This window comes from Giraffa tippelskirchi, chromosome 11, assembly GCF_054371585.1.
Source record: "Giraffa tippelskirchi isolate mGirTip1 chromosome 11, T2T-mGirTip1v1.2.pri, whole genome shotgun sequence".
Lineage (NCBI taxonomy): Eukaryota > Metazoa > Chordata > Mammalia > Artiodactyla > Giraffidae > Giraffa > Giraffa tippelskirchi.
Window position 1 is genome coordinate 117,493,180 of NC_137285.1, and position 13,088 is coordinate 117,506,267.

At 33.8% G+C, this 13,088-nt stretch overlaps 1 protein-coding gene and 1 non-coding gene across 3 annotated transcripts in view; both read right to left on the reverse strand.

Annotated features, from left to right (window-relative positions):
• Positions 1-13,088, reverse strand: part of IPO7 (importin 7) — a 44,554-nt gene that overhangs the window by 15,026 nt on the left and 16,440 nt on the right. The window contains exons 4-12 of one of the 2 annotated variants that reach the window (XM_081540692.1): positions 11,901-12,059; positions 8,455-8,611; positions 7,200-7,289; positions 4,899-4,993; positions 4,664-4,748; positions 2,627-2,761; positions 1,848-1,947; positions 993-1,069; positions 489-605 (exon numbers count right to left, since the gene is read on the reverse strand). In XM_081540692.1, the coding sequence (XP_081396818.1) occupies positions 489-605; positions 993-1,069; positions 1,848-1,947; positions 2,627-2,761; positions 4,664-4,748; positions 4,899-4,993; positions 7,200-7,289; positions 8,455-8,611; positions 11,901-12,059 (1,015 nt within the window). Of the gene's footprint in view, positions 1-488; positions 606-980; positions 1,070-1,847; positions 1,948-2,626; positions 2,762-4,663; positions 4,749-4,898; positions 4,994-7,199; positions 7,290-8,454; positions 8,612-11,900; positions 12,060-13,088 lie in introns of both variants that reach the window. The other variant, XM_081540691.1, reaches the window with a different exon arrangement.
• On the reverse strand, positions 3,490-3,602 carry LOC145527991 (U5 spliceosomal RNA). The gene has a single exon (XR_014070071.1). It is a non-coding gene; the product is annotated as a U5 spliceosomal RNA (small nuclear RNA).

The window sequence follows — 13,088 nt, forward strand, 5'->3', positions numbered from 1 at the left end:
CAGAATAGAAAAATCCATATCAGAGACATAAAGGAGATTACAGGTAGGACTAGATTTGGGAGAAAACGGAGAGTGACTTCTAAAAGTCTCTTTTGGGGATGATGAAAACTCTTTGGAATTAGAGTTGATGGTGGCACAACTCTTTATAAGAAAAACTACCGAACTGTACACTTTAAATGGACAAACCGTATGGTATATGAAAATTGCTCAGTTGTGTCCGACTCTTTGCAACCCCATGGTCTATCCATGGAATTCTCCAGGCAAGAATATTGGATTGGGTTGCCATTCCCTTCTCCAGGGTATCTTCCCAACCCAGGGATTGAACCTGGGTCTCCTGCACTGCAGGCAGATTCTTTACCATCTGAGCTACAGGGGGTTCCCTGGCATATAAACTGTACCTCAATTCAGTTTTATCTCAATTGCCACTATTAAAACAAACTAATTGCATGCACGTGTGCGCGCGCACACACACACACACACCCAAATACCTTCAGAAGTATTTCAGCTAAAGAACCAATCATATGCAGGGCTCCATCTTTTTTTCGAGGATCGGCATTTGGTTCTGTGAGAATCTGGTAGCAAAATCCCATAGTCTTTTGTAGTACCTAGATTAAGAGAGAAAAGTACTGTTTTACTGGATATCCAAAAATCCTTTTAAAACACTGATGACAAGATGATCTTAAGTAACCATTAAGAACTAAAAGTTTAGGATTAGCAGATGCAAACTATTATATACAGAATGGATAAACAACAAGGTCCTACTGTATAGCAGGGTGAAATATATTCCATATCATATGATAAACTATAGTGGAAAAGAATATGGAAAAGAAAGTACATATACATGTATAACTGAATCACTATGCTGAATAGCAGAAATTACCACTGTAGATGAACTATACTTCAATAAAATAAACAAAAAAAACACCCTAAGTGTGTATCTGAATATATTTTAAATATTAAAGCAAAAGTTATCCACACACTAAATAACCTACCTCTTTCCTCTTACTACAGGCTGTAAACAAGAGCGTTTGGGCAGCAGTGGTAGGAGAGATGAAATCCTCAAATACATCTGGAGAATAAGTTTAAAATTAATACAGAATACAGAAAAATAGTACTGTCAAATTTTTCATTGAACATTTTCATATAATTTACAAATGATGCTCAGTGATAACAAAAAAAGACCTTAAATTTTTGCTAATTCTTCACAGAAGACGAGCATCAAAACAAACCCAGATCTCCACAGAATTTTGCAAAAGCCTAATGCCTTGTCTTTCCTGTATAAATTAAATCTTAATCCATTAACTTCTCCCAATGATTATTTTCTATCATAAGAAACCTCACTACTTTGAGAATTTTCACAATGGGGTCACAAAAATACAAACTACTGAAAGTACATAAGATTTTGGTAGGAAGAAAGACTAACACTCAACATTAGCCAAATTACAATTCTTTAGTTCCATGCAGAGACTCCGTATGACTCCAGCTTCCAGTACGCATCTTCTCAATTTCCATATACATGATGACCGACGTGGGATCCAAAAGCAGTTTAGATACTTAGTGTTAGGGTGTACCCTTGAATTTCTAACAATTTTGGCATGTGCCAGAGGTATATCCAACAGTCATAACCTACTAACACTATTGTATTTACAGCTGCTAAAAATGAGAATTATCATTATCAAATCACCAAACTAATGAAAAGCTTCCCAAATGACTTAACAATGGATAAATTATATTAAAATAATGGAAGATTTTTCAGTTCCAAAGGTGAGGCCTTAACATTCAAGGTTTATCATATAGAACCTTAACTACTGACATATTTTGCTTCTAAAAAAGTGAAATGTCCTCACCAAACTTCATGCGTATATATTCATAAGGGTCTTCTTGCCAAAGTTCCTCATCAGCATCTGTATAGCACATCAATGGAAAAATAACATCTTGGATAATGCCCTGCAATTTAAAAGTTAAAAAAGTAACCTTAATTCAGTTTTCAAATTTAAACTTTCAAACTTCTAATAAGTACTAAAATAAAAATAACTCTACAGCACGTGTTTTAAAGCTTAATATCAAACTTCAGTAAAATATAAATAAATGCATTAAAATGCATTCTCAGATCAACCACCAACGTGTATATTCTTACCCTCTGTGCAACAAGGGTAAGGCACATGTCATAAAATAAGACATGTATACATAGATAGCAATTAAGTATTCTTAGAAAATACAAAGTGAAATTTTAGTCCATCAAACCGTACAGTTAAAAACAAAGCAAATACACTGGAAAGAGTATATAAGCCAATTAGCCTCAAAAGTAATTTGGTGCAATAGTCCTTTGTCTGTTCCAAATTACATGTTAACTAGTCGTGTTAAACTAATCATGATCTAACAGTAAGAACTTAAAGGCAAATTTTAAGGCAATAGTTTCAGATTAAACAAATAATATGAATATTCACAAAATACCTTTTATGAAGTTTTTCAGGGTGTTACTTTATTTTTCTAATATAAAACTACCAGAACTAGACCAAGTAACACACATAAAAAAAATGTTTTTTTTTTTTTTTCATCCTTTTTGGTAATTAATGTTATTGCCAAAATATTTTCTAGAAAAATAGTTCAGATAGAAAATTGTTACTTGTATATGAGGCTTCAGATTCTTCCAGGTGAGAGCATGGGAAACTCCTTGGTTAATATAATTTAACGTCTGTTGTAAAACTCGGGGAGCCATATATTGCTTCTCCTTGTACTGATATAACACCTTCAATAAAACCTTTGAAAAAAATTTTGATCAAAACCAAAGCTTAAACAGAGTTTAACCATTTACAAGCTAGCAAAAACATCTGACACTACCCAGATCATCATAAAATAACCACCAGATTTTATTAAAAGAGGAAGTAATTTTTAAAATTATGTATTGGAGAACTATATTTATTCCCAAAGTAAAATAAACAAATTGAAGTAACATTGTACATCAAAGGATGAGTTTCTGATTAAATACAAGAAGAGAAAATCATATGCTATTTATGAACACACCACTGAGACAGCACTACATTGTTAAAATCAGCTTTTAGGAAAAGCTTACCCAGACCATTAAAGCAATTAATGACTGCTAAGAGTTCTAATTCATCTTTGATATTTGAGAATAGCAGTTGTTAAAATATGGTCCACAGACCTCGGAGGGTCTGACAAGTCAAAACTACTTCCATAATAATGCTCAGACATTATCTGCCCTTTTTACTGTGTTGACACTTGCATCAATGATACACAGTGGTGGTGAAACTTCAGGTGCCCAACATGAGTCAACAGAGGGGCCCTGAAGCACACTAACGGGTCATCATGTTCTTTACAGCCGCATCATCACAGAACAAACTTTCCTAAGAATGTCCTTTATGAACCAGTAATATAAATATTAATAAATGGAAAGCATACATGCAGCACTTCTGCTACATGCCAAAGTACAATCCTTGGAAGAAAAGTGGAAACAGCTTTTTTGGGGGGGCCTTGTTTATCTCACAAGGCCTCAAAAAAAATGAAGCAACACTTGCCTACCCCTCCCCAGGTGAACCTTCAGTAAAAGGCGAAAGATTCATTTCAAAGAGAAACAAGAGTCAGAATTGAAAAAGTTTTTTCCAACAAATATCATAAGCTTGAAAGAAAAACTGATTGATAAATTATGGTTATTTAGACTTGTGTATATGGCAATTTTTTTTTCCCTCAAAAATGAAAATGAGCCTCTCACTGAAGTGAGAATATGTTACTGGTGTTAAAATCCGAGACTTCAAGCAAAACTAGAATTCTCAAAATCTTACACCCACCACTTTAGTTCCACTTGACAGCTTTTAAATATTTAAAGACACTTCTGATAAGATCAATGGTGATATGAATGAATGAAAATTTTTAAAGTTACATAATGAAATCAATTAACATTCAGAAAATTGCCACTGACCCACTAAGTCAATATTTTCCAATGACCAAGGCAGGATTATAAAATCATATATGGATAAAAGACCCATTGAAAGTACAATACCAAACCAATGAATGCTAATATAACGGAATATGAGATGTTTATTGCTATAGTTTCAAACTCTACATTGCAGTTAACCTTTAAGAAAATACCACTGTCAAATGTTGGTATGATAGAAAAAATTTCCACAATTATGTGAAAAGTATATTAAATCCGTCTTTCGTTTTTCAACTTCTTATCTTTGAGATCAAATTATCTTTATTTACTTCCATTAGAACAAATTAAAACAATGAATAGAGAGGTAGATGTGGTATATGGCTACCTTTTAGTTAAGGCAGATATTAAAGATATTAGTAAAAATGTGCAACGATGCCATTTCCTTCTACTAAAAATTTTTCATTTTGGAAAAGAGCTATTTTCAACAACAACAAAAAGCATGTATTCTATTAATATGTGATAGGTTTGCTATTACTTTTAAATAAATTAATATTGTTAAATTTTGTCTCAGTTTTTAAAAAGGTAAATATCACTACATATAATCCATAATCCAGATTGTAAGGAGGTCCTGAGACCAAAACATTTGCTAACTACAGTGTTCAAGACGTTAAAGACTGCTACATGCAATCTTTGGATGACAAAGAAACTAGAAATAAGCAAGATAAATTAACAGCACCATGTTTTTACATGGAAAAATTATCTTAAACTTACTTGTTGGACACCAACAGCAAATGCCTTCAGAAATACTTCAGCAAATTCATTGTACTCTTTGGAAACATTGCCAGGACTTCCATACCTAAAAGAACATTAAGATGCCCATCATAAAAAAAAATAAAATGCCCATCATGTCTTTACAATGTTTTATATCAGCACTTATTAAAAAAGCCCCAAATCATGAAGATTAAAAAAAAACAACTTAAGTTATCACATAATGAGAAGTGTTTACCTTTCAAAAAGCCTTGCTAAGATATGTAAAGCCCACTTCTTACATTTCCACCATGGTAACTCAGGTCTATCATCTTCTTCAACTTGAAGTGTTTCCTTTAAAGAGACGTTTATTTAATGACAGACAATATAATCTAAAAGGAATAGTATGAGTTCGGAACAGATTCACAAAAACATGAATGCTCCTCCAACATTGGCCTTTCATTATAAAAGGCTATACTTGGAAAAGTACTAACCTTTGTTTATAAGAGGCGTTTTGCTTCACTACTTAGTTACAAAGGACATGCTTTTTCAAAGTCTTATAAAAGTTTAAACTCAAAAACATTTTAGTCATGATCCAAATAATACAAATCAAGGCCTGGGCAAGCAGCTTAACTAAAACCAGTATAGTTAAAGGGCACAAATCAAAAGGGCACAAAAAAACTCCATTTTAAAAATCTACTTTCAGAAATACTAGTTTAAATACAAAAGTATAAACAGATGAAAATATTCATTTACAAAACTATTTGTAACAGAGAAAAATGCCAAGAACTAAACATTCATTAATAAGGAGATGTTTAACTATGGAACATCCATTAACAGACTACTACACAACCATTGAAAGAATGAACTGGCTCATTATATTACTAACCTAAGACAGCCATGACATATCTTTAAAGACAAAGAAATGAGACTGTGAAACAACCAAAACTTCCATACACTGCCAGTGACAGCAATGATACAACTACTTTGGAAGTTATTTATAAAATTAAACATACACATTCATAGCAGCCTTATTGGTAACACTAAAATCTTGAAACCACCCAGATACACATTAACTTGTAAATAAATATAGTACATCCTTACAATGGGATACCACTTGTCAATAAAAAGGAAATAACTACTGTAACACAACATGAATGCATCATAAGTATATTAAGTAAAAGTAGATACAAAAAAATCACCTTTTATTAGATTCTATGCAGGCAAAATTAATATATGGTGCTAGAAATTAGAATAGTGATGGTAGAATGACTAGATCCAGCCATGAGCAAATATTCTAGGTGATTGTTACTTGAGTGAATATGACTATTATAACTCAAACTGTTTACTTATATGTGCATGTTTATTGTTACAAATAATACCAAAAAAGGTGCAGAATATAGTTATGAAAACTCTTAAAAGTTATATTTTATACCTTTTAAATGTATACAGAAAATAACACATCAAATCACTTTTCTATGGAGTGGAAGGAAGGTCCTATTTACTTCTTTGGCATATTTTTAAAATAAAAATTTGAGCAATAAATTACAAAACAGGAGATCAGTCTCACTTATCCCACTAAAAAGAATTATGTTGGTAAATTACATAACCCTTCTATTCCTCTGTTTAAAATAAATTCAGGATTTTTTTTTTAAGATTAGATAAGCAAGGTATGCAAAAGTACTTAAAACACAATAGGGATTCAGGAATTGAAAATTCGCTACCTCTCTAGAAAACTAGATTATAAAGAAAAATTGTGGTTATTTAAAAAATTGTTATTAAATGTGAAAAAAATAACATTTTTTATTTATGGACAATTCTGTTTTTTGGGACTAAAAAACCAATGAATTGTACACTAAAATAGTGAATTTTATAGTATTTGAGTTAGATCTCTATGAGGTTGTTATTTAAAAACCAAGTAATATAACTAACAACAAAGTCTGACCAACTTGTAAATCAAGCTCCCCTTCAGTTCATCCAAGTCTGACAAATCACTAGGCTAAAATCCAGCTATGGGCTCTTTGTTTCTTTTTGAGATATAATTGATATCTAACATTGTATTAGTTTAAGGTATAAACAGAATAATTTGATATATGTATAAACTGCAAAATGTTTACTACAGTAAGTTTTGGAAGATGGTATAAAGGTACAAATTTCCAGTTACATGATAGATAAATTCTGGGCACATGGTATCTATAGATTTGATAAATAACAAAAAAATATTGTTTATCTGAAGGCTGCTAAGACAGTAGATTTAAAAGTTCTCACTACAAGAAAAAAATTTCTAACTATGTCAGGTGATACATTTTATGAGCTCAAAAACTGAAGAAACAGAGAATTAGGATGGAAAAAACAAGCTATATATAAGCACTTTAAATTTTTTTATAAGCACTTATAATTTTTCCTTAATATACTCACATATATAAACAAATGAGACGTGTATTTAGAAAAATTTGCATCACAAAATACATAAATTCACAAACTGTTTTAGGAAATATCAATTACAATTCTCAAAAGGTAACTAAATATTTAAGTTCAGTGATATAGGAAATACACTTACATTAGGTACATCCCTGTTCACAACAGTCTTTAAAATTTCTATCCATTCTGTCAGATTCTGTTGGTTTATCAGCTCCAGTGGTAATGTATACTGAATTAAAATCAAGAATCAATATTTTAAAATCTTTACAAAAGAAAATCCAACTTCCTTTTATTCTTTATAAAACCTAAAAAACATACTTCATGCAATCCACATTTCCTCTTTTAGTAGATAGGCAAATTCTTCATCTGGCTGATTTGGTTAGTTTATGTACAATGGTCAACTGTGGCAAAGATAGTGAGCATCCTTGTCTTATTCTACTAATTTTCACCATAAGGTACGGTATCTTTTATTGAGTTAAGGAAATTTCTATTCGAGGATACTTATTATATTTTTTTAAAGCAGAAATGATTATTTTATCAAATACTTTATCTACCATCCTTAAAGACTGTTTACAGGTCTTTTTGCATAATATAAAACTTAATCACAAAAACTGCTTTTTCACTCTTGATATTCTGATGTTTCTGGGATAAATCATATCACTTAATAGGAGCATAAAATCAATATCCTATTTAGCATTTCAGGACCTCTATTTTCACAAATGAGCCAGTACTATATTTTGATTTCAGGGTATGCTAGTCTCAAAAAGTCAGTTGGGTTCTATGCCCTAGAATAACTTATAAAAAGAACTTTCATTTCTTTAAAATTTATATAAGGAGTCATTAGAAAGATATTAGATTATCTTTAAAGATCTAGCAATAGCATGAACAATCTAACCAAACAATGGCAGTGAGTCAGTTATACTAACCTTAGTGGAAATAAAGTCACAGGTCTATTTAAATGAGATTTATAAAAAATAAGTAATGGTATGAATTGAACCAAAGATCCTGGCAGATGAGACAAATCTTTCTTTGGCCATGTGGCACAAGAAGAGCAAGAATTTTAATCCTAATTGAAAACTCTGTTTCATACGTAATTACAGTCCACTGAGACTACAGATACCACCATTCCCTTAGTTGGGTCTTTTATCCCAGGAAGATTTAGAATATACAAAGTCAAACCCACAGTATTAATGATTTTGTGTCAAGCTTAGGAATAGGTTTTGTAATTAGTGGGACAACCTACACATATATGGCATGACAAAGCACGTGTTAGATGTAAACTCTAAGAACTGATTTTCAGTTTTGTGAATTCTTAAGCGGAAAGATATTCTTTATCATTTAAGGTGTCAAATGATAGCTGACTTTATATATTAAAAACTACTTTATAAAATTACCTGAACAAGAGCATAGAAGATCTTGAAAATCTGTTTCTGAATGAGGACAGACTGATCAGACTGATCAGAAAGAAGCTGGATGAAACGGTCCTTCAGAACTGGCAGGAAATGCTGCATTGCTGCTACCAATGGACTCCGCTCCTCTGGTTTCTTATACCTTTGGGTAGGAATACAAACTAATTCTGTGAGAATTTACTTACAATTTTATTTATAAATATGAGATATAAATTTAAACTACTTGCCTGTTTATACAGATAAAAGCAAAATATTTTCTAAGCAATTTTATAGTTCTAGATGAAAAACCTATTATGGAATTAAACCATAGGCAAACAGCAACTTGAGAAAAACCTCAAATAACAACGGAACATCTAAAATTTACTGAGCATTTATTATGAGGTAAATAACTTTCAAGGCCTCATTAATATTCTCACTTCTATAGCTGAGGAAACTGAGGTACAGAGAAATTAAATACTTTCCCCAATATATATATCTAGGTATGAACCTTAGCAGATTCAGGATCTGCCCTTTAACCATTTCACTATGTTATCACTAACTGAGAATACTGATACAACTGAGGAGCTACAATGATTTGGTTTTTAAACCTTAGGAGCTTATTGATATAAAATAATTATGTATTACCATCCTTAAGTGATTTACACACCAAAAGCATTAAGGAAGAAATGGCATCTGTAAAGCAGAAAATATTCTATTTCTAAAAGCACTATAAATCAGAAGTTCTTTGGTAACCTTTCTGGCAACAAAGCCTGACCTCAACAGGATATTGATGATCTCTGTTTATCCCATTTGGACTAAATATTCATACATTTATAGCATATATAAAAAATGTTTGATTCCTGGATACTGGTACAGATTTAAATAGAATATATATTATGTGAACCTTGTTAAACCTTTCTAAACTGAAAAATCCTGAATTCTGAATTACATTTTGCTTCAAAGATATGTGTAAAGAAGTGCTCACTAATTGAGACATTCCCCCATAGAGATCTTTAACATTTTAACAGTACTGTTAAAAGGTCTATTGGCTTTTTTTTTTTTAATTTTAAGTAACTGATTTCCCCTACCAGACCCCAGTTTTATCTACCAGTAGCTTTTCAAAAGGGAGAAAATGTATCTAAGAATTGAGTGTGTTAGCACATTTTTAAAGGTAAAGGTAGACACTCCTAAAAGGCTGGATTGTTTTTCCTACTGGGTGAAATGAGAAGCAAAGTAAACTGCCAAGATTAAAACAAGAGCAATGTTCATGCTAATAATGATTTGAGATTAAACAATTAACTGACAATTTTAAATATTATTTAATATGCTGAGAAATTACACCTAGTATACATTTAAAGGTTATCTGAACATTTCTTTGAGTCAATAAAAACAGTAACAATTTACAAAAGGAAGCCATTTGCACTCTCCAATTTGATTAGACAAGCTATATTAATTACTGACAATATTATCTTATAACAACAAAGATGAGAACTATAGTATGCAACCCTCTCTCCATTATCCAACCCAGGTGATCACCCACAGTATGATGGTTTGAATACCCATTCCATGTTAAGACATTCTTCTCTCCTAACTCCCTCTCTAAACTGAGTGGTGGCCTGGAAGTTGGATGGTACAATATCCAAATGAGCATGAAAATAATTTATGGAAGGATACAAATACTATTCCATAAGACCTGAAAGCTCCTGAAAGCATGAAAATGTGACACTAATAAAAGCCTATGGAGCGATCAAGATGGTGGAGGAATAGGATGTGGAGCTCACCTCTTGCCACAAATAAAAGCCTACTACCAGTGTCAATCTGATGAACCATACTCATAGAGAATTCTCAAAAACTAGCCAATCACTTTCCTCTTTAAAAAAAGAAAAAAGTCAATTTGCATGTAAAAGATCACATGCAAATTCCCCATCTTGGCTTTCAAAACCCTCTTTTAACAAGGTCTCAATTTACTAATTTAAAATGAACCCCAACCTCTCAATAGAAGTTATCCATACCATTCAGTGGTCTCCTCACTACCCAGTAAAGACAGTGTCTCATTTCTACCTCCACGTCTTTCTTTGCTCACTCCACGTGGTGTGACATGCCTTTCTCTTCAAATGTTCCTTCTATGCTCCTTCAACTGACAAGCACTTCCTGAGGATCCACGCTCCTAAGGCCGTCACAACTTTCAATTTCTGCATCCATTTTCTTAGAAAAGCTTTAGTCCACACAGATCCCTTGTGAACTCCACAAACACTGGCTGAAAATAAACTGAAATTCCACCACTGCAGCAGTCTCCTATGTCTTCCATTTAAAAAATCCCTATCATACTTTCTCCTGCTAAAGATTACAGGGCAGGAGAGACTTGAACCTTCTCAATGACAGCTTGTTATTGTTATTCTCTCTCAGTCACTCACTTACCAGAACTACAACAACTGGCACTCCGACAGAGGTTGGAGCAACAGCTGGAACATCCCTTAGCAGGAAGATGGGTAGCTGGTGGGAACACAAGAAAACACCAGTACCAATGCTGTAAATGGTATATTTCTTTCCTGCTCAGAACAAAAGCAGCAGTTCATCAGCTACTTTGAGTGGGACCCAGAAAGGATATCAGAGGCTAACTACAAGCCCCAGAATTAGAGGGCTCACAATGTGTAGCTGTTAGGACTAGAAATAAAGCCACCATCATGGTGTAGTGTTTCTTCCTCTTTAATTTTCTAACACCAAAATTTTCAAGTGCCTACCAATTTCATTATTTTCACCACACACTTAAGAGAAAAACCTCAACAACATTCAGCTTACTACTTTTAGTGCTATACCTCAACTTCGCAAGGTTAGACTTTTTTTTCCTGATCCCTAAACCCAGGTCTAAAATGATCCCTAAATCTTTCTTACTGATACTAAGTACTTACACAGACTATAATTTGCTCAAATACACCAACACTGAAGCAGGTGACTATGAATCCTTCAAACACAATGATTAAAAATGATCAAATAAATTTCTAACACATTCTTCTTAAAGAATTAGAGGTAGGTTCTTGAAACTTAGCAAGAACTCAAATTAAGATAAAAATTCACAGAAAGCCAGAAAAAGAGCTCTAAAGCTCAGTGTATTTTGACCCCTTTCATATCTTAAAAAGAGCTTATCCTTAGGCCTTTTATCAGCACAAATTAAGGAGTCTATATAGAGGAGTTATAGATAACTTAGGTTTTGAATAGGGAAACAGATGATTAAGAAAAAAGGGCACAAGGAGTTTCACAGCTGAATCAACAGAAGAGACTGCAGAATTAAAGCAAGAATGCTATTTCAAAATGAAGACACAATTAAAATCAACATGTAATTCACTAACTTTGGTATATAGATCAAATGAAATTTTAAGTTGTTCAAACCAATTAGCTTAAATTTCCCAAGCTTCTTCTACTTCTCAGAACTACAGGAATTGAGAGATACTTACTCATAATTTTTCACAAGCTGATAGAGGCAAAGAAGAATTCCTAGCCAACATGCACTGTTGTCAGACTGAAGATAAAAGCCAATTTTGTCCACAATGGCAGTCCAGCGACTTGGATAATCATGTTTGATGATATGATGAATGCATGTAGTAAGCTGTACTCTGAAAGTCAAAAATAAACAATAAGAAGGGAGAAATACTAAGCCATGCCATAACTAGAGAAGCCTTCACCACAATGGAAAGATCCCACATGCCCAAAAGAAGAACCGAAGCAGCCAAATATATATATATGGCTTAAAACTCAACATTAAAAAAACTAAGATCATGGCATCTGGTCCCATCACTTCATGGCAAATACATGGGGAAACAATGGAAACAGTGACAGGCTTTATTTCTTGGGCTCCAAAATCACTGCAGATGGTGACTGCAGCCACAAATTAAAGGACGCTTGCTCCTTGAAAGAGAAGCTGTGACCAACTCAGACAGCATATTAAAAAGCAGAGATGTTACTTTGCCGACAAAGGTCCGTCTAGTGAAAGCTATGGTTTTTCTGGTAGTCATGTATGGATGTGAGAGCTGGACCGTAAAGAAAGCTGAGCACTGAAGAATTGATGCTTTTGAATTGTGGTGAGAGGACTCTTGAGAGACCCTTGGACTGCAAGGAGATCCAACCAGTCAATCCTGAAGGAAATCAGTCCTGAATATTCATTGGAAAGACTGATGCTGAAGCTGAACCTCCAATACGCTGGCCACCTGATGCAAAGAACTGACTCACTGGAAAAGACCCTGATGCTGGGAAAGACTGAAGGAAGGAGGAGAAGGGGACCACAGAGGACAAGATGGTTGGATGGCATCACCGACTCAATGGACATGAGTCTGAGCAAGCTTCGGGAGCTGGTGGACAGGGAAGCCTGGAATGCTGCAGTCCATGGGGTCACAAAGAGTCGGACACAGCTGAGTGACTGAACTGTACTTTCCAGGTAGTGCAGTGGATAAGAATTCCCCTGCCAATGTGGAGGACACAGGCTTGATCCCTGGTCCAGGAAGATTCCAGAAGCCGCAGAGCAACTAAGCCCGTGCACCCCAACTACTGAAGCCCATGCGCCCTACAGCATGCAAGCTGCCAACTACTGAGCCCACATGCTGCAACTACTGAAGCCTGAGTACCTAGAGCCTGTGGTCCACAATGAG